The sequence below is a fragment of the Balaenoptera ricei genome, chromosome 18, assembly GCF_028023285.1.
Source record: "Balaenoptera ricei isolate mBalRic1 chromosome 18, mBalRic1.hap2, whole genome shotgun sequence".
Taxonomy (NCBI): Eukaryota; Metazoa; Chordata; class Mammalia; order Artiodactyla; family Balaenopteridae; genus Balaenoptera; species Balaenoptera ricei.
The window spans coordinates 20,788,312-20,810,960 of NC_082656.1; the positions used below are offsets into that span (position 1 = coordinate 20,788,312).

The 22,649-nt window shown below is 39.6% G+C and overlaps 1 protein-coding gene across 4 annotated transcripts in view; it reads right to left on the minus strand.

Annotated features, from left to right (window-relative positions):
• LRCH1 (leucine rich repeats and calponin homology domain containing 1) overlaps nt 1-22,649 on the minus strand; it is a 192,132-nt gene that overhangs the window by 46,756 nt on the left and 122,727 nt on the right. For all 4 annotated transcript variants that reach the window (XM_059902540.1, XM_059902539.1, XM_059902538.1 and 1 more), the window contains exons 4-11: nt 20,699-20,804; nt 15,393-15,529; nt 14,470-14,597; nt 13,202-13,265; nt 10,012-10,114; nt 7,432-7,559; nt 3,088-3,155; nt 1,273-1,359 (exon numbers count right to left, since the gene is read on the minus strand). In XM_059902540.1, the coding sequence (XP_059758523.1) occupies nt 1,273-1,359; nt 3,088-3,155; nt 7,432-7,559; nt 10,012-10,114; nt 13,202-13,265; nt 14,470-14,597; nt 15,393-15,529; nt 20,699-20,804 (821 nt within the window). The remainder of the gene's footprint in view (nt 1-1,272; nt 1,360-3,087; nt 3,156-7,431; nt 7,560-10,011; nt 10,115-13,201; nt 13,266-14,469; nt 14,598-15,392; nt 15,530-20,698; nt 20,805-22,649) is intronic.

The window sequence follows — 22,649 nt, forward strand, 5'->3', positions numbered from 1 at the left end:
CCTTTGCTGCCTGAGATTTTCCAAGCTGGCTCCATTCTTTTTGACCTCTGTACCTTTGCATAAGCTTTTAATTCAATCCAGAATTTGCCTTCTCCTTGAAAATGCCAGCTATTAAAGGCCCAGGTAAAATACTCCAACCTTCAGGAAGGTCGGCCAAGCCATCTTCCCTTCTCCATCTGGGGTCAGGCATTCACCCTAGTTATCACTCTTCCCCTTCACTTCAAGCACTTAAATCAATTACACTTATAAATCACTACTCAAAACAAAGTCTATTACTATAGTTTAAGTTCCTAGAAGGAAGAGATGTGTCTTGTTCATCTTTATATCCCCCAAGGTGCACACTGTAGATCTTTCCATGCTCTAAGCACTCAGCTAATGTCTGCATAATTGAAATCCTTTTCAAATCAACTGCTGAAGATTTCCAGCCATACTCAACCCGAGCTAAAACTATTCTTTTAGAGCCAGACAACAGTGGTGGTGTACTCTCACCGGCACTCTGGGACTCACTCATCACCCTGTTCATAAATTCCCAGAATGTGGTGTGATTTCCACGCTCACCATATTATCAATACAAGACCACATTATCTTCACATTTAAATTCCCAGGATCCCTGAACAGTTTACCAGGGATAAGCTTCGGATCTATTTCTCTATCAATACGGTAGTTATTACCTGATACCAGGTATACTGCTTTACTGAAAAATATTTTGTCTGTGGGAATTCCGTTATCCTCAGCTAAGAAAACAAAAAATATACCTATATACAAAGTGCTTATTATTGATAATGACTAATTCAATTAAAAAATTATCTTGTCACCCAAATCTTTAGAAAATATATGATTTAGTCAACATATATTTGGCACCATCAGAAATAAATATGGTAGTACTTGATAAACCAAGCCTTTCCTTTTTGGACACTCCCTTATATTTCTCTATTCCAGGGGTTTAAACTTCAAGCTATATAAAATACGCACTTTTACCGTATTTCTGTTGTCTAAGAATTATACAAAAATTGCCCTATGAATTCCACGAAGGGTGAATGAATTTCATGAAGGGATGGAAAGCAGGGAATTGATCTCAGTCCCTCCAGAAGTTTGACTCTTTTACTTATGGATCTCGGGAAAACAGGCAGTTAAAATGACTTTTCTTTGTTAGTGGTTAGTGGTTAAGCCCATACCGTGTGTATAAATATCTTAAAAACTGAGATAATGCACTCAATAAATTAGTGTACATTACTGACACCTGAAACCTGGGTCAAGGAAAGACACACCTACCTGTTGGGATCTTGCAGCAAATCCACTGCTTCTCTCAGCTGTTCAATCATTGCTATATTCATGTCCTGGTCTTTGGATGAACTTATTCTGCAACACGAAACCAAGCTGCAGACTGAAAATGATCACTAGAACAGGAATAGCACCTAGGTTCTTAAGAACAAACTTATAAAAATCCATCTGACACTGTAAAAATGATTTTTGACACACTCAACATTTTAGTGAAGATGTGTCAGTACCCTGCGGGGTGGGCTGCCAGAGTGTAGCAGAAAGAGTTGCTGGGCGCGGGGAGCCAGCTAGGCTGTAAAGCAGCTCACACAAAGTCTCAATGCCCGCGGGCACCGCTCATCTGTAAAATCAGGGCAATGGACCGGCTCGGTGGCTCTCACACTGTACTTTCCTGAGCCTTACGGGGATTCACAGGGGTGCTCAGCTACGGCGGGTCTGCACTACTTCCAATTCCAGTTCAACCAGCCTGGCTCAGTTTTATTGCTTTCATACAATATGGGACTTCAGTGTGGGATTCTGGTTCCCAGTTCAGGCTCTTTCAGCAGCAAAATCACCTATGGTGCTTAAGAAAATATGCCAGCTCTCATACTGCTAAGTAGATCTGTCTGGGGCTTGGACATTTTCTTAAGCTCTACAGATGATACTGATTTACAGGCAGGGTTGCGAACAATAGATATAAGCTTGAGAATGGGGTTTCCAAAGCTTTACACAGTTTAAAACCTCTTTCCCTATAAAATCCTTTTCCCTATAATTCTATAAGCAAGCTAGTCCTCCTCGGGATCACAGAAATATATCCAACAAATAGCTGGTTATACTGGACAGTGGTTTGAAAGGAACTCTGCAATATTTTTAAAGGGCAGGAGAGATTTGATCACGGTTACTGCCTTCCACTACAGAATACAAGCCAATGTCTTTCTGTAAGTGGAGAATCTTTTTAACAATGGAGTAAATTCTCACTAAGGGGAAAACCCTCATGAGGTTTGATGGACGGTCCAGGCCTACATGCCAGATCATGGAAAACAAAATCCTGGGAACCAAAAACCTACCCTCTGCCATATGGTCCAAACTCAATCCCCCTGAGTGGTAAACCAGTAAAGTGGTTTACTGTCTGTTAGATGGATCACTCATACCCTCCTGTGTAAATCTTTATATGCAATAGAGTAGAAGCAATGTCCATCTGGTACGAGATCCCAGCCCTCTGTAACCCTGGGGCAAGATAATCAATCTCCCTGTGCTTCAGTTTTGTCATCTGTGAAGTGAGGGATAACAATAGGACTTACAGGATTGTTGTAAAGAGGAAATGAGTTACTACCTGTGAAGTATTTAGGACAGTGCCTGGCACATGGTATTTAATAATTGTTAGCTATTACAACTATTAGACTTGAGACCAAGACATTGAGGTCTATGGTTTTCTCAGATCTTGAACTTGAAGACTCTGGGGAAAGAAGTGGGAACAGGACCACGTATCACTTTAGGTCCAGTTGTCGGTTTGTTCAGAGAAAGGAAAGTAAGCTAGAATCTCTAGTCTAGAAATTCTATCTGATTTCCTGAATCACATTCTACCCACAGCCTCAAGTCAGATAAAACTCAAGGCCAAGGAACAGGTATGACCTGGCACAGTATGGCCCCAATACTATGACAGTAAGCATGAGACAGAGGAAAACTTGCAACTTCTGATCAATATCGTTGAGTAAGGTATCAGCTTGCTCAAAGAAAAGTGGACCAAAGTTCTATCAGGACAAGGCTGCCATTCTGCTTGAAACATGAACTTCACAGGATGGTGGTTCATCACCAGCCTTCGGTACTCACATCCCCTCGGATGGCCAGTGCGCATCCTCTTCTATCCGTAACAGTTCTTCACAGGCCTCAGTCCTTTCCTGTGGACGGAACACATGGGTCTTCTGAGAGCCACTGGCTGTAACAGTCAACAGTCTAAACCTGCCCTCACCCATATTCACAACAGCCAAAAGGTGGAAACAACCCAAGTGTCCATGAATGGATGAATGGAGAAAATGTGGTCTTTCCATACAATGGAATATCATTCAGCCTTAAAAAGGACGGAAATTCTAACACATGTTACAACATAGATGAACCCTGAGAACATTATGCTAAATGAAATAAGTGAATCACAAGAAGAAAAATACTGTATGATTCCACTTACATGAGGTTCCTAGAATAGTCAAATTCATAAAGACAGAAAGAAGAATGGTAGTTGCCAGAGGAGAGGGGGGAGGGGACTGGGAAGCTATGGTTTAATGGGGAAAGAGTGTCAGTTTTACAAGATGAAAGAGTTTTGGAGATGGATAGTGGTGATGGCTACACAACAATGTGAATGTACTTACCATTGAACTGTATACTTAAAAAATGGCTAAGATGGTAAGTTTTATGTTGTATGTATTTTGCCACAATTAAAAATAAAATAAAATTTTTAAAAAGAAGAAAAGAAAACCTGGCCGAGGACTACAATACCTGTTAACTTAGAAAAGAGTCAGAAATGCAAAGCTTAACTCCACTCATTATTGCCCTCTTAGCACCTCCTGATGTTGACAGGTTCCTCAGTCGGGCTTGTCAGTCACATGAGAATGTGCATTCTGATGTTGGTGAGAGGAGCAGTGTGTGTGTGTGTGTGTGTGTGTGCGTGCGCGCACGCGCGCACCCGTGCACACGCACACTGTTAACAAAAAAGTCTCTTAACGACAGAAAAATGCCTCAAATTGCATCTAATAGTTTTCACGTGTACAACGTGCAGATTTCACTGAAATGCACCCCCCTCTTAATATCCCAAAGAAGCACTGTGGTGGGAGTATTTAGAAAGGCATGTCCCACTGTTGGAACTTCCATGCGAGTCTTTCCATTTTGATCTCTGACACACAGAAGTGCTGCTTTAACTCAGCTGACAGCTAAAACGGAAGCCATCCCTGAATGGGCAAACATTCCCCTAGCAAGGAAGGAACAACAGACAAAAGGACTGTTTTCTGTGTCAAAGTTCTGACACTTCATTAACTAACTCAGGCCCAGCCAATTCTCCAGATGTGTCACAGAAAATAAGTCTTTTTCTGAGGAGGTATCTAGCTGCATGATGTCAACCTCTGGCTTGAAAAACACGCAGACATTTTCTATATAGATTATACTTTTAGTGCATAATAAAATCAATATATAAATTACTGTGCCTCTACCCAAATGCTAGTGAAATTCATGGGTGAAAATATACTACAAGAAACAACCAAGAAAACATGTTCTTATCTCTTCCTGTTGGGTTTCAACTATAGGAGCCATGGGTATTTCCTTCTAATTTTCAGTTTCATAATAAAAACTAGCCAATAGTAGAAAATATACTTTTTTTCAGTATGCAAAACAGAGGTATACCAGGTTTCTTTTGCTAGGTTAGATGGTGACACAGCTGATACACATTATTCATGGATTCCGTATTTATGAATTTGCCTCCTTACTAAAATCTATTTGTCACCCCAAAACCAATACTCGTGGTGCTTTTGCAGACACACGCAGAGTCTGGCGAAAAATTGGAGTTCCCAACCCCAAAATGCAATTCCCAGTTGAGGCTGAACAAGGTAGCGAGCGACCTGCTTTCTTGTTTCAGCTCTCAGACTGTAAAAAAGTGTCCTTTTCAGAGCCTATTTAGTATCCCATTTTCACACTTCTGTGCCTTTGGTTGGTGATTTTGCTGTTTAAAATGCCCTCTAGCATAGTACTGAAGTGCTGTCTTATCCCAAGCACAAGAAGGCTATGATATGTACTGTACCTTACAGAGAAAACACCTGCGTTAGGTAACCTTCCTTTCCGCATGAGTTAACGGGGCTGCTGGCCGCAAGTTCAGTGTTAATGCACTAACAGTACATATTAAATAGGGTGTCTTGAGACAGAAATACACATAAAACCAGGTTATGTATTGACCAGTTGACAAAAATGTGTGACCAGAGGCTCGTAGGAACCTAACCCTGTATTTCCCGTGGGGGCAACAGTTCAGGACTGGATATTTCAGTGTTTGAGGAAACGCTATCGAATAGAACTGCTGTGAATAAGGATCAACCGTAGTTACAAAGGCACAAGATGCTTACTCAGTGGACAGAAAGCAGGATTATATAAAACACAGAACTCTTGATCGTCGAGGACTGAGTAGTTCAGCACACTGGTTGGCAGTCAAACACATTCTCACAGACTTTAAAAGTGATGCAAGTCAAGGGGAAAATGGGCCTGAATTGCAGCGTACAACTTTTAATTGTAGATTTATGTTTTATTTTATGATTAGCGTTCTTCTCCACTCGCCAACGGAAGCCTCTTGTAGGAACTCAGGAAACATTTGCTGTAGATTTCTACACCCCATCTGCTCCCCTAGATTCGACCCACAGGACCCATGCCGTACAGCAGCCATTCCCATGGAGCACTGTGCATCCTGAAATCTCTAAATCTAGAAGAATCTGCTTTTTTGAAACAACATGTTTTATTTTACTAATCACTTTAATTGCTTTCCTTCAAGGCTTCCATCTTTACTTTAGACCCTCAACTTAAGATAAACTCTTCATAAAAGAAAGACAAAAGCCCAATTTTCCATGTTTCGCTGACGGACTTGTCTCAGAGCTGATAGACAGGCATCAAATCTGGGAGAGCCTTGTGAGAACCACTGGCTGGAGAGTCACAGGATGAAGTTGTTTTTTTGTTTTTTGTTTTTTTTAATTAATTAATTTATTTATTTATTTATGGCTGTGTTGGGTCCTCGTTTCTGTGCGAGGGCTTTCTCTAGTTGCGGCAAGTGGGGGCCACTCTTCATCGCGGTGCGCGGGCCTCTCACTATCGCGGCCTCTCCCGTTGCGGAGCACAGGCTCCAGACGCGCAGGCTCAGTAGTTGTGGCTCACGGGCCCAACTGCTCCGCGGCATGTGGGATCTTCCCAGACCAGGGCTCGAACCCGTGTCCCCTGCATTGGCAGGCCGACTCTCAATCACTGCGCCACCAGGGAAGCCCCCCAGGATGAAGTTTTGACTTTAGGAAAATGTCTGGCAGCAGCAGGGGCGGGACGCTGGACGCTCAGCTGGGGTCGGAGGGACTCCTGCTGCCCTAAGAATAAGCAATGATAAGGCTCCACTGAGGTCATGTCAGTGGAGGCGGAGGACAGAAAGGAGGCAGTGGGTGTGAGATATTCTGAAACAAGAACTGATGGATTTATGATGGATTAAACATACAGAATAAAGAATTAGGTTTTCTACAAATGTATGTCGTGTGAGAGGTTCATTATCTTTGTCTTGAGTACACCAGAGTCTCCTACAGTGTACGATTCAGCTGTTTTCCTCCCAGTTCCCTTGAAGGTGATGCCCAGAGACGTTAGTTGAGACAGAGCCCAGCCATCCTAACACCATCCGCAGGAAATAAGAACCAGCACCTAGAGAGCCCGGGCCCGACTTCAACACAGTAACTCAGAGACCACTGTCTCTCACAAGCCACAAGGAACCTGAATTTTACCGAAAGGATTATCTTCGTGATCCTTGGGTGCCACGACCTGAACCAAAAGGACCGGCAGAAACATACCAAGGCACCTAATTGTGTCACAAAGTGGAACCTTAACTGCCAGGTTTATAAAGGGCTAGTTTTCCTCTCGTTTTTGCCGCTCCTATGACGAAGGTTTGCCTGACAATTTAGTGACTTCATTTAAGATTTCAACACCTCAGTGCCACTATACCTGTTTATGAACGTGTCCTCAGAGTGACCCTTCTAAAAAGGGAAGACATTCATTTCCAGATTTTAAAAGTCTCCATTTTTCTTCTTTTACTATGAATATACTCCCAAGAAAAACCTACGTACCTAGAATATGTTGAAAAGCATGTGAAACTTTGTTTTAGCTTTTACTGGATGGTCATGGTAATTCTGATAACTTATACAATGCACTGACTACCAGAGAGCTGAGTAATTTCTGAATACAAAAGAAAATCATCCATATACACAGACAAATAGAGAGGTACGGATGAAAGGGACAAGCTCCTAATATCGGCAAATAAACACGTTGGACTTTGAGAAGATGTTATAAAGGCCCAATGAAGGTGGTAGCAAGCTGACATTTAAGGTGATGGATTGGTAACCTTGAACATAAATTCTACTTATTTACAGAAGTAAATAAGTTAAAAAATTATTATCCTCCACTTGCCTTAATATAGTTTATAAATTCCGAATGGAGAACATCTGTTCCGTGGGAAAATTGGTCTCTTTCTTCTCCTGAGTTCTCATTGTCACTCACAAGGGAAGGTGCTGGTTGAAATTCCTGATGAAATTCCCCTATTAGGAAAACACAGAGAAAGATAGAAAGCATGATTTCATAAGGAGATGAGCAAAACATAGATGACTCTAAAATACATCACCTAGTTTTTCAATCTTCTCCCTGACCTCTTCTGGAGGTATATGAATGACCCAAGTTTTCTCTTTCCGAAAGGATGTGAGGAAAAGGTGAAAAAAAGAGGAAAAAGAGGAAGAAAAGTAAAAGAAATGGAAAACCCCAAATCAAATGAACTTAAAAGTCAAGGCCCCTATATGGCTTAGTTCCTTATGAAAGAAATGAAATTTCCTCTAATTTTTTTTAAGGAACAGAGAATAGAAAGTATAAAAGAGGGCTTTTTGTGCTCTCAGCAACGTGTGACAAGTAAGTATTTCAAACTCAAAATTCAGTAGTTACCAAACAACTACTAAATGGCAGGTATAATACTAAACATTTTGGGGATTTAAAAAATTAGTGAATGGGACTACCCTGGTGGTGCAGTGGTTAAGAATCCGCCTGCTAATGCAGGGGACACGGGTTCGAGCCCTGGTCTGGGAAGATCTCACATGCCACGGAGCAACTAAGCCCATGCGCCACAACTACTGAGCCTGTGCTCTAGAGCCCGTGAGCCACAACTACTGAGCCCGCGTGCCACAACTACTGAAGCCTGCGTGCCTAGAGCCGTGCTCCACAACAAGAGAAGCCACTGCAATGAGAAGCCTGTGCACCACAACGAAGAGTAGCCCCCGCTCGCCTCAACTAGAGAAAGCCCGCGTGCAGCAACAAAGACCCAATGCAGCCAAAAATAAATAAATAAATAAATTTATTTTTTTAAAAAATTAGTGAACAACTGCAAGAAAGAGTGTGGGAAAGGACTAAAATAAGGACCCCAAATCATAACAACAAAAGAAGTGACTATGATGAGGACCACATGGAGGGGAAAGCACAGTCAGAACTCATCCAACACGTCTGTGTTCTAGATGATGCAGGAGAGGTGAAAGGAGGAAAAGCAGATCTCTTCTCTCTGATCTGGACACTGGGAAAGAAACAAGTAGGACCACACCACCTTCAAGGACTCCTAGCCAGCAAAAAATACCTACTTCTAGAACAGAGGGGAGGAAAACTGGTGACAAATGATATAATTCTTTTATTTTAAAAAATTTGCCTAAAACACTACCTCTTACACTGTATATACTGTTACAAAGCTTATCTAAATTAATAAAGTGGCAGTCATATTTTTGCATAACGTATACAGTTATATTTGGGGACAATGTATGGTTCCAATCATCATCTCAGATAAACAAATGCTAACCTTAAAAACCTGAGCATAAGTGAAAGCAAACACTAGAGTGTGAGTTGGTTTAAACAGTTCTCCCGTCACTAGGGAGAGCAAGTCAAACTATTAGGGAGATAATCTGCATATTAATCTAGTTCTATACTATCCACACGTCATCAAACAGCCTCTGCCACAAATGTAAACATTACATTTTATAATTTACTTAAAAGTCACTGAATAAACAGAAGCAGTCAAATTACTGTCATAATGTAATCGAATGAGGGCTACTCACCAAGATATGAAGTGTATTACTAGGATTTTAAAGTAGGCAAGACGTAGAGTGTTTAGTGGTCATCTGGTGATCATCAAAGAATCACAAACTTTTAAGAGCTACACAAAACATTACAAATCACCTCATCTAATCATCTCATTTACAGGTGAGAGAATTAAGGTCAACTGACTTGTTGAAAGTCAAGTAGATTCCTGGGCACACATCCCAACTACATTTCCCACCCTTGCATGTAGTTAGATGTGACCCCTGGGCCTGTGAAAGGCCCAGCCCACGCTTTCTGTGTGGCTGGTAAAGTTCTGTTTCTCTAACTGGGAGCTGGACCTTTTGTTCCCACTCCTGGAGTGAACCTCCATGCTCTTTCCCCTTTAGCTTAAAACAGATGGACTTGGAAATATAAATTAACATAAATTAAAGATGGTAGAGTCACCAGATAAAAGGAACTTGGGTTCTTGAAGCACTGAGTGGAGGAGAGTTGCCTGGGAATCACTAACTCCCCTTTGGACTGACTTTGGATTGTGTTAAGTCAATGAAATTTGGGCATTTTATGTGTTACAATAGCTAGAGTTGTCCTAAATAGTATATCTACATATCAATATTTTTTTCCAATAATGGATTTAAAGAGTCTTAAATAAATCTTCAGAATGAGAATAGTTCTACTATTACTAGCTACGTGACCACTGGCATGTTACTTAAACTGAGGCTCACCTATAGAATGGAGATGATCAGAGTATCCATCTCAGAGTTTTGAATTTTAAATGAGATGACCTTCACAGATTAGCACAGTGCCTGGGGCATGTGAAATGCTCAATAAACATTAACTATTACTGTTGCCATGTTTCTGCATATTTTAAACATAGCATTTGAAACTTAAAAACAAGCTCTTTCTCCCCATCCTTCATTCTCAGACCTTTAACTGGACTAAGGCGATGGCAGGTGTCCTCCTTGATCTGTTCTTCTTCCATGATATTTGACATTGGCACATTGAGGCTAACGGTGTCTTCATCAGAAGGCTGAAAAGAAACAGGACACTGCCTCATTCAAGGGAGAAGTCTTAAAAATATAGATTAAGAGAATGCTATGTGATTAAAAAAAAAAAACATACTGTGATTCTCACAAACATAATATTGAGTAAAAGACACCAAAGGACAATGCCACTTATATAAGTTCAAAAATGGGCAAAACTAATCCATGGTGTTTGAAGTCAGGATAGCGGCTGCTCTTAGGTTAGGGGGGTGGGCGCATGATGGGGGCTTTCTGGGTGGCTGGTAAAGTTCTGTTTCTCTAACTGGGAGCTGGTTATGAGTGTGTTCACTTTGTCAAAATTCATCAAGCTAACACTCACATACTTCTCTGTACATATGTTTTGAGCTGAAATTTTTTCAGGTACCTGATGATATTTTCGAACCTAAGACCTGAGAGAACAAAGAAATAACTGGAAATACCCTACCATACCAGCCCTAAGTCTAATAGATCGCTTCAATAGTAATGGTGCTCTGAGATCTGACAACACAAATTTACCAAAACTATATTAAGGTTTCATGTGGCCAGTCACAGGAAGCAGGCAGTCAGCCCCTGGGACAACATCTCATTTATTTACAGTGCATCTTACACGCAACATCAAGCTTCAGTTTATTTCCCTGTCTAGGCTGAGGAAGCTGCTTTAAATATATAAGAAGCTACTTTAAATATATAATATATAGTACTTAAAAGGAACAGGGGTTCTGTGCAGTTTTCAGAATAATGCTTCGATTTAGTAATCAGAGTTAGTTCTCCCTGGGGGTCTTGTTTCCCACACTAACTGATGAAGTTTATTCAGATAATCTATGATTCTGTCACAAATGAAATATGAAGCCTCATTTATTTTCCTGTGTCTCCGTTTTAGCGTCGCTATTTCATGAAAAGCTTTTCGAATCACAGGGATCAGGAACCTCCATAGAGCACGTTTCTGTGGCTTGCTTCTAAACTCCTGAGGCTATAATTTTTCACAGTACAGTGTTCGTTTACTTTTGGACATGTGCACAGATTGTTCAGAAACTGGCAGAAAACAAATGTACATTTCATTCATTACACAGCTATTCACTGAGCCTCACATTTTTTTGCTTGTTTATCTGAGTGACAAATGCTAAATCAATCAGAGTGACAAATGCTAAATCAACCAATGGCAACAGCCAAAGAAAGGAATGAGGTGTGAGTTCTGAACCCCACAATGAGATGTAAGTAGGAAGCAAGACTGACTGACCACAGATAATAAAATATTTGCCAAATAAAGTGAAAATAGAAAGCTACATAGAATAATCCAGAACCCTTATCCTTGTAAAAAAAAAAAACATTTCTAGGAGGTGTTCTCAGGTAAGGAGGCCACAATGCAAGACAAAAAAAAAAGCCAAAGGGAAAATGTATACACTTCATTCTGTTGAACATAATCCTTTCTGTCGTCCTTCCTTCCACCCTCCTCCCATCTTAAAAACTTATTAGCAAAATTCCAAGATATGCATCTAGTTAAAAGGAAGAAAATAAACCCTTGGCCTCCTTTTAGAATATTAGCATCCTACTTATACTAAGTGAGAACAAAAGGATAATGAAGTTCTTTGTGTAATGTTTTATTAATGAACTTAATTATCCTTAGAAGATAGATAAAGGATAAAGCAGAGTCTGTTTTAATTTAACAGAAAATAAGCTAGGGTGAGTAATTTCTGAAACAAAGGGCTATTTCAGGGGACTTATGAGTTTTAATAAAGTTAAGGGAGTAGAATTAAATACAACTTATAAAGCAATGTGTTGAGTATTTTCTCCCCCAGGGAATCATAGTAAACTATTCATGTAGGTTCATGAGGGTAATTTTATTTTATTGATACTGGCCTTCTTTTTCTGCCTACTACTCTTCTTCCTTTTGAAATATTCTGTATTAGAAAGATTTTAAGGTATCCTAGTGCTTTATGAAGTATTTTGTGGAAAATAAATTCGAATATCTTAGCTACATATTAAACCTCAAAGGCCTTAAGAGAACGGGGAAAAGGCAATTTTCCTGGACTTACATACAGTAAAAATGTGGATTTCTTAAGACAGGGTAATTGACCTACTAAGTACATCTTCAAAGAGTATTACAATGTTTCAAAACTCAATAACCACAAAAACTCAATAAGTTCCCTCAAAAAAGGAAGGCCTGATAATATATACATACCCTACTCCAGCTATCCCTCCTAGCTCTGCTGGTCAAGAAACCCCATTTAATGGTTTATTAGTGAAAGATTTGGGGGAACCTAATAGACTATAAATAAGATAACAAATGTTCTAACTGAGCTATATATAACCACTTTACAAAGCTCCAGTGTGGGAGGCCTCTTAGCTCACAAATAACCAAACTGTTATCCAATTATCTGAAAACAACACAATCTAAGAATTTCAGGAAAACAAATATTGATATAAAAATTATGGCTACCCAAAAATGCATTTCCTGTGGGTAAAATGCAATGTACAATTACAGTGGGAAGCAGCCGCATAGCACAGGGAGATCAGCTCGGTGCTTTGTGACCACCTAGAGGGGTGGGATAGGGAGGGTGGGAGGGAGATGGAAGAGGGAGGGGATATGGGGATATATGTATATGTATAGCTGATTCACTTTGTGATACAGCAGAAACTAACACACCATTGTAAAGCAATTATAGTCCAATAAAGATGTTCCAAAAAAATGCAATGTACATTTGATTCCTTAACATTTATGCAGGCATATAACAACTTTGTCCTAAGTTACTCTGTCATTTAAAAACAAACATATTTATAAAAATGCCTTCCGGGTACTTGCACACCACTTAGTCATTTCATAATATTTACTAAGCATGCAAGAATATTCCAGATAATGTGAGGGGTGTGGTAGGAGGGGAAGGAGATAGGGACTCTATTCTTGAGACATTTACAAAATATTAAAGATTCAGAAAAAGCTAACAACAGTTAATATTTACATAACAGAGGATTTCAAATAACTTTCACAAACATTATCACATGTTCTCATGCAACTGCCTTTTATCTGAAAGGAGTACAGCGAATGCAGGTAGATATATCTAGAAGCACAAAGGAAAAAAATCTGATCACGAATTTACCTCTGTGGCAGATAATCGCTTGTCTCCATTATCACTCCCAACGCCCGAGTCAGAATCCTTCTTGCTGGGTTAGATGCCATCGATATTGAATTCATTTAGAAAAAATTAAAATCACAAAGTTCACAACAAGAGACATCAACTTATATTCAAATAATGACTTTACTAAACAAATTTTTATTATTACCAAAAGACAACAAATCCGCCCAGTATTGAAGGTTGTTAAGACAAGGGCCTAATGAAAATCAGATACTTGTACCGTCTAAATATGGTACAAGATAAATTCTTTGTGTTCAGAGTTTCATGGATTTATACTCTACCTGAGTGGCCCGTTCTTTGAAACAGTTAATAATTTTCTTATTTTATTGATTCTAGCATATGAAAAAGCAAAAACTACCAATTGCTTTTACCTCTTATGTTATGAAATTTCCTAACTCCCAATAATTCTGTAAACTTTTATTCAGTGACTAAATAAATTTGATAGTATGTTTAAAACAATAAAATAATGAATACATATTTTAAGCATTATATAAAGGTACCATTAGGGTAGGCTGAGATTTTAAGTCACTACAGTATATTTACTTTTTTTAGTAAAAAGTTCAAGAAAGATTTCTGCAATGAAGACATTTCAAAAACAACCTGCATTTCTACAAGAGTGTTCAGTGTGATAATTTTGTTCTCTGAAAATTCAAGGCCCAGTTTACACCACAAAATGGCCAAGGACATGTTAAACGATTCTAAAACTTCCATTCTGAACAGGAAATGGCAAAAACTATGAACAGTGCATTTTTAAAAGACAATTAAAAAAATAAAGTCTGCATTTTTTCTTAACAATGTTCTGGAAGCACATTAAAAATTAACTTAAAAAACCATGTCTCTAACACAACATTGTAAATCAACTATAACCCCAAAAAATTTTTTTAAAAAACAACAAAAGCCATGTCTCAGTTTGATGTGGTTATTTTAACTGATAGGTAAAAAATACATATATTTATATTATAGATCTTATTTATAATATGTGCACACACACATATGTTGCACTCAGGAAGGACTGATTCATGATTAGGAGAGGGTAGATGAAACCTGAAAGATGCCAAAATGTTATCAACAGCATCCATTTTCCCTTTTTTGTTCCAAAAGTGTTCGAGACTCTGATGTATAAATCTGCATTAGCTGAGTGAAACAAAAGGATTTTTGGAGTTAGTTACCTGGAGCACCTTGGCCTAAGCAAACTCTAAACGGGGGCTTCTAGCCGAGGGGGTCACACTCACCTGTCTTCCACGTGCTGGTGTAAATGTGGCCTCTCCATGGTGTGGAGATAAAGGGAGTCGGTTGTCTTAATCTGGCATGCTTGGATGCTCAGATACTTAAATATGTGCACTTTGCCCTTGGTGCAAATCTATGGAGAAATTAATAATAAATATATTTTTAATGGCAAAACAAAATGTAAACACTAGACATCTCACTCTGTATATTTTAGTTTTTGCATTTTCACTTTAAGTAACACGTCAACAATGACCACCAAATTTGACCTCTCCAAGACAGGTAAGATTTTAGGCAATCATTTCCTCCAAATTCTACTTCAATAGAAAACCATGTTCAAGAAATTTCTAGTTTCTCTTGCACTTACCCACAAAATTCTAACAGAAATACATTTAAGTATAAATAGTGTAAAACGTATATACGTCAGATAACTAACCTGGTAACGTTCCAATTCTGAAAGCATATATACTTCATTCTGTTCTCACATAGTTTAATATTTGAGCTTGAATCTTGTCTCTAAATGACTGACAATCATATTTTAAAATGGTTAAACTCTATTTTCCAGCTGACTTCAATGTAAGGAATCTATTACTCCTTTTGTAATCCATACACTCCATGAAAAATTTTCAAATGCACGTACAAAATGATAAACATAATAACTGAATAAGTGAAATAATCAAACATCATAATTCTGGGATTGCGGTGACCAGAACAGTGAGGCAAATGGTGGTAAACAGGTTTGATGTCACAGAAGACAACATACTGTAGTCAGATTCACCCGAGGTTTCATGTTTTAAGAGATTGTGACTGTTTATGATCGTATCCATACATTAATTCTGCAAAATATCAACAAACCAGTTCTGCTGAGAGTTGCTTAGGTGCTATTGATAGCCTATCCCCCCGGCAACAGCTTTGCTGTGAGACCCCTCACCTGTGCTGGAGGAGACTGCAAAGGGTTATTCTCAAGCAGTAATACTTGCAGCTGCTTCATCTCTCTAAAACAAATGGGAATCACGAGCACTTTATTGCAGGAAAAGTCAAACTTTACCAAGGGAAGATCTACTAGTTCTAAAAGAACAGAAAAAAAAAAAAAAAAGAAAGAAAGAAAAACAAAAAACTCAGAAAGCAACAAGATTAAATGGCTAAACACATTCAAAAATTTTCTGCTTATCTGGAAATATATCATTTAGCATAATTAAAACCAAGTTGTGTATTAGGAATATAAGTTATGTATATATAATACTTTACTAAAGAGGAGAGGAAAGCTTTCATTGGGGGCCCAACAATTTTTAATTTGTTGTTATTTCTGGTACGAGCTGGAAACGCTTGACATACACAACACCTATTGTTTAAAAAGGCTTTTTTTCCAGTGAAACAATCACATAAGCCACACCACACAAGATATGCTTATGTTTTAACTTCAAACTGTTTTCAAACAGCTTGTAGCTTATGAATAATATGTTAATTACAACATATTCTTCTGCATTCCATGTATGTGGGCTGGCAGAATCTCAGAACGAGTTACTAGAAATATGTTCATGATTGTTTTAACTCCACTTTAAAAAAGAAATGCTATCAAATTTGGAGCTTTGCAACAGACCCTGTAATCCTGATTTGATTAGGCTTTATTGTACTGCTTTAAAAAAGTCTTCTGTAGCTCCACAAACAAGACAGAACATTATATTTAGCTTAAAATCCCCACCCAGTGGCATAGCAAACACTCAGTAATTTCAAGCATTCCAACCGACGTTGGCAGCTGCAAGAAACGAAGTCAAATATATTCCATAGAGCAAAGACGCTGAGCAATGCCAGAGTAGGGTGACACGGAGCAAACCACCAAGATCTCCACGTGAGAGGCTACGGCAGGTTCATTTCAGAACGGGCCTCACCACGTTTGTTATGAAACCTGGTAAGGGAGGATACACGGTGCTTTCAAATACTCAAGGAATTCCCAAGCAGATGAAGGGCAGGGACTCTAGGAAGAAGAGGAACAGAAGGCAGTGACCTGGAGAAAGAATTTATACCATCCCTCCGCTCCCCCTGTACTGCTGGAGGGTTTTCATGTTACTCAGCTACTTACTCAGACTACTTCATGTTCCCCCAACAAAGGTTCACTTAGCAACCAGTCTCTGCGAATTCAACTCGCTCTGGGTGTGGAAGGGACTTTCCTTCTTTCATACCTTAGTGAACTACTTTGTATTAAAGAAAAGAGTCACGAGATTGAAATGCAAGGACAGAGACACAGGAGCATCCGCTCAGCAGCTCCCAAACTCAGGTCCATGATAGGCAGGTGGCTGTGTAAGAGAAACTCAGGATGTGTATTTTTAAATTTTTTTAATTGAAGTATAGTTGATTTACAGTGTTGTGTTAGTTTCAGGTGTACAGCAAAGTGATTCAGTTATACATATATATGTGTATAGATATTCTTTTTCAGATTCTTTTCCATTATAGTTTATTATAAGATATTGAATACAGTTCCCTGCTAGGTCTTTGTTGTTTATCTATTTTATATATAATAGTGTGTATCTGCTAGTCCCAAACTCCTAATTAATCCCTCCCCCGCTTTCCCCTTCGGTAAGCATAAATTTGTTTTCTATGTCTGTGAGTCTGTTTCTGTTTTGTAAATAAGTTCATTTGTATCATTTTTTAAGATTCCACATATAAGTGATATCATATATTATTGGTCATTCTCTGTCTGACTGACTTCACTTGGTATGATAATCTCTAGGTCCATCCATGTTGCTGCAAATGGCATTATTTCATTCTTGTTTATGGCTGAGTAGTATTCCACTGTGTGTGTGTGTGTGTGTGTGTGTGTGTGTGTGTGTGTGTGTGTGTAGACACATTACATCTTCTTTACCCATTCATCTGTCGATGGACATTTAGGTTGCTTCCATGTCTTGGCTACTGTAAACAGTGCTGCAATGAACACTGGGGTGCATGTATCTTTTTGAATTGGAATTTTCAAATTAGAATTTTTGAATTCTTATTCGAATTGGATGTGTATTTTTAAAATCGCCCCAAGTTAATTCTCTGCTCGAACTCAGCTCTCCCACCAATAGTGGGATAAGTAATTTGCCTCAGGTCTCACTCGTCCTGGTTGCCTGGAAAAAGCACATGGAGAAAAGTGGGAGCTGGAAGAGAGGAGGTGAAGCCAGAGGATGGCACGGAATCAAGAAAGTCAAAGCGAAAGGGAAAGTAAGATCTTTCCCGTTAATAGTTTGTTTTGAAAACAGGGCTGAGAATTAGGGGGACTGTATGTAAAAAGAGTATCTCCTTGCTATAACTTCCAGAAATATGAATCCATCTCTCTGATGGCTAACGTGACTCCCTCAAGTTAGGCTGGCAAATCAGGGGTGAAGTTTAACTGCACTCTGGCTCTTCAGCAATTTGTCACTTAAAATGAAGACCTTTAAGCAAGACTAGAGAGCTAAGTGCTTGGAAGACATAGCAGGAGGGGAAGGAAGGCGACTTACAGTTAAATAAAGTAAGAAATGGTTTTTATAATGACAATTCCTTTTAGTGCCTGTTGGGGACACAATTACCATCTTAGTTTAGGAAAGCTAGAATCTGACATTTTCACAACAAGGAAACGAAGGAGAAAATGATAACTCCAGCTCAGAAAAAGCCAAAAGAGACAGAGCAGGAAAAAAGGGGTAAGAGAAAAACTAAAAAGAACAATGAATCCCACTCCTCTTTCTCCATTGCAAAGAGGGGCAATGAATGACTAATCTTCTGTCCATCCTGGTGCCAGAAAGAACAAAATAGAGTCTCCCCGTTGCATTAGTTGTAGTAAAACCACCACAAGATTGATGTGGGCAATTAGGCCGCAAACTTTCCCCCCCTCCTCAAATTGAAAGCATATGAGGAGGGGTACTAAAGAGGAAAAACAAGTGAGTAAATATGAAAAGTCTTTAAATTCACTGCCTGAGAGCATTATCAATGCTCTTTTGTTAACGGAGTTCTCCAGAGTAAAGCAAAAAGAAACTTGATATTCAGGAAATTATTTTTTTTTTGAAAAGATTTTCCAGTAAACTGAAGTTTTAGCTCCGAGTGTATATTAAAATACTAAGCCTGAGAAAACATAATTATGAAAAGTATAGAAATTTGTAAGTGATCTTTTTAGGAGAAGGAATGCTTTTAAGTTAAGAGAGCAAGGAGTGATGACAGAAACAAATATCTTGATTTTACAGATGCACCTTCTTCCCACATGTTTCTAAACCATTACAGGAAACTGTTAAATGAGTAAATTAAATTTTTCTTTTGAAAACGAGAGTTCAATAATTTGTGATGACTTCTCAATAATTAACCTAAGAGCTTAAATTTAGATGAAAGTTTTCTTTAATGCTATGAAAGGCTATATGATTATAAATTTGCTGTTAGTAAGAGTTTTCTCTTTGTACTTGCTCAAACCAAGAAAAACAATTTCATCCATTCAGAACTGGAACCGCACAATGACAAAATGAAAAATCAATGTTTTTATACCAAGTCATCTCAAGTAATAAAGTAATAAATCTTTAGGCCGAGACAGTTTCTAATTCTTCTTTAAATACTAGCCAGCATGAGAAAGGTGAAGATGGCAGATGACACTTAAAATTCCCATCTATAAAGCACATTACATTTTATAAAGTTCTTTCCCTTTCCTGAGCTCCATTTTCTTGCCTTGAATAACGAAGCACTTCAAGCCAAAGATCATGAAGCAGGAACAGAATAATAAAAATCAGGCAGCTCTCAAATAGCTGCATTAGAGTCAGATTAACCAAATGCTGACTGTTCCCAAATATACGCTTTAGCTTATCAGGCATCCTAATGTGCTTAAATGAAAATGATAGAAACCAATGTGATCTTTGAGAACCAGAGTACGTTTTGGAGAAAGCATTCAGTGTCCTGCTGTTCATCAACTCATTCCTGATTAGGTCCAAACGAGGATCCCAAAATGTGAAATTCAGTTCCAGCATGATCTACAAGGCTGCTTATCAATGTTCTTAATGGTATAACATTTCTGAATAAATATATCTTTTTTATTTTTAATTTATTTTTGTTTTATTGAAGTACAGTTGACTGACGCTTTTTTTTTTTTTTTTTGGCTGCGCTGCATGCGGGATCTTAGTTCCCCAACCGGGGATCGAACCCATGCCTCTTGCAGTGGAAACACGGAGTCTTAACCACTGGACTGCCAGGGAAGTCCCTGATAATTTTTTTATTGAATATCTTTTTACTTTAGCTTCAATGCAACATATCAGAGGGACACACTATGGAAGCCCAGAGCTGCAGGGAAAGGTTTGCCCACGTTTGGCTCCTGGGTGGGGCTGTGTGAGGGGCTCGGTGTTCGTGCTGTTTCAGGGAACCCGAGTCTCAATGCTGAGGCCCTGGAGCCATCCTTGCTCCAGGCTTCAAGAAATTCATCCAAACAACCAGTGATATCAGTTCAAGTTTCGCTGCAGCAAAGTCATGCCCTCGCCTGAAGCATGGGTTCGAGACACTCAGGGTTCCCAGTCAGGGCTCCCAGATCCCCAAAGCCCCAAACCCTGACTTCTGGATCTGCAGGACCAAGTGCGGCAACTGACTATTGGCCGGATGTTCCAGGACATCACACGTCCATCCATACCAAAAGCAATTCATGTTGCCTCCTGTTAGGAGCTGAACTGTGTGCCCCCCAAATTCATATGTCGGAGCCCTGACCCACAGTACCTCAGAATGTGACTGTATTTGGAGATAGGGTCTTTAAAGGGTAAATGAGTTAAAATGGGGTCATTCGTGTGGGCCCTAATCCAGTATGATGGGTGTCCATAAAGAAGAAGAGATTAGGACACAGACACAGAGGGAAGATGCAGGGAGAAGACGGACATCTACAAGCCAAGGAGGGAGGGCTCAGGAGAAACCAAACTGACCAACACTTTGATCTCAGACTTCCAGCCTCCAGACTGCGGGAAAATACATTTCTGTTGTTTAAACCACTCAGTCTGTGGTACTTTGTTATGCGAGCCTGAACAAACTTAATACACACACATACACACACACACACAGCTTTATACAGGGGGAATGATTTTGTTACTGAACCCCTGACTAAAATTACAACTTGAATATAACTTTTCTGTTATCAGCACATGATATTCAAATTATAATTAATATTAATAGGCACATACAAACATGACTAGAGCTACCTTCTTCACAAAGGTAAACAAAAAATAATAAAAGCCTCCTGTTTGATTCATTTTTCCCTCTTTCTTTTTTTACCTTGTGGTAAAACTTTAAGGTAATTTCTTCTGACATTCAGTTCTCGTAGGGATTTCAATTGCCCTATCTGCTGAGGCAAGGCTGTGATCTCGTTGCAGCTGACGTCCTGCATTGAAAACAAAGAGAGAAATAGTAAATGCCTTTTGCCAGGAGATCAAGCATTTCATGTGAAATCTCCTTACAGAATTTAAATATTAGGACAACTACACAGGTACATTTTTATATTGGTCTCCGGGTCCGAGGTCAAGTGAGGCTTAGCACAGAGAAGAAAAAAGAAAGTGCAACATTTGAAACATCCTCTGAGAGAAAAGGGAGAAAAGAAGCATGTCAGTAGCCTTCGGGAGCTACTCTGCCAGCCTCAAGGGCTGCTGTTCTCACATGCTTCAGTCTTATTTCTCACAACAAACCCATGAGGTAAGATTACTGGCCTAATATTCACAGATCAGAAAACTGAGGCTCAGGAAAGTTCAGTCAATTGTCCAAGGCTTGCAAGTACCAGGGTTAACACTTGGAACAAATTTCCAGCCCACTGTTCAGCCACTACCTTACCTTACCAAATGCTCATATTTTACAGTGGATACCTATATATATTACTGCATTGTTTGGATGCATTATTTATTTAAAGTGGAGTTCTTATCAGAAGGCTGGAAACTTTGGACCTGAACACCTTTACAAACATTTTACACGCAAGACTGTGGGGTATGCGGACTGTGTCTTCTTTGCTTTGGAAAAGTAATACTCTATTAGTAATCATTGATCGGAACCACCTCTTGACATATGCAAAATGGTGGCCGTGACATTTTTAATCTTCTATATCATTATCACCTCCCCTAACCCCACCCTTCCTCTTGTCCCTAGCAGCTCTGCCCTGCTCTCCACCTCCCTTACCCCAGTTACTCCTTTAGTCCAGACCAGCAGTATCTCTCAGCTAGACACTACAATGATCTTCTGGTTGTTTCCAGGCATCAATCTCCTCCTCGGTTTCATCTTTCACAGACTGAAGATTTACAGAGTGTGAATTTCACTCTATCATTCATCAGCTCAAACACCTGCAATGGCTCCTCAGGATGAAGTCCCAAACTCAAATCTGCTCAAATGTTTGCCTTCTCCTGTGAGCCTGTGAGCTCCTAGGTGGAAGAGACTGTGTCTTAGTCACTCTGCCTCCTGTGCGGAGCAGAATGCCAGGTATAAGGTAAGGGATCAGGGACTTCCCTGGTGGCACAGTGGTTAAGAATCCACCTGCCAATGCAGGGGACATGGGTTCGAGCCCTGGTCCGGGAAGATCCCACATGCCGCGGAGCAACTAAGCCCGTGTGCCACAACTACTGAGCTTGCGCTCTAGACCCCGTGTGCCGCAACTACTGAACCTGCGTGCCACAACTACTGAAGCCCGCGTGCCTAGAGCCCGTGCTCCACAACAAGAGAAGCCACCGCAGTGAGAAGCCCGCTCAACGCAACCAAGAGTAGCCCCCGCTCGCCGCAACCAGAGAAAGCCCGTGCACAGCAACAAAGACCCAATGCAGCCAAAAATAAATACATTAAATAAAATAAATTTTAAAAAATAAATAAATAAAGTAAGGGGTCAATAAATATTGGATAAGACTTCTGAAGTCCGTTTATGTTAACGCTCCATAATGGTACAGTTTATTGTCTCTGGCTGGGAGCCCAAGAGGCCCCAACATACACACCAAATCTCTTGCAGGTCCTGCTTGGTGTCACAGAACCACAAATATATTTGGGCCACAAATGATCCCAATGAGATCAAGTCCTTAAACATCCCACATCACTGCTGAACCTGCAAAAACTCCCCTTCACTCATCCTTTTAGAAAGCAGCAAAGCCTTGTTTCAGAAATTGGCTTCATATTCACTCGGATGAGAACTCACCATTGACCAATTCCTTGAAACCTCTGTGCTCCCTGTAAGAGCAGGGCCGTATAGAACACAGTGGAT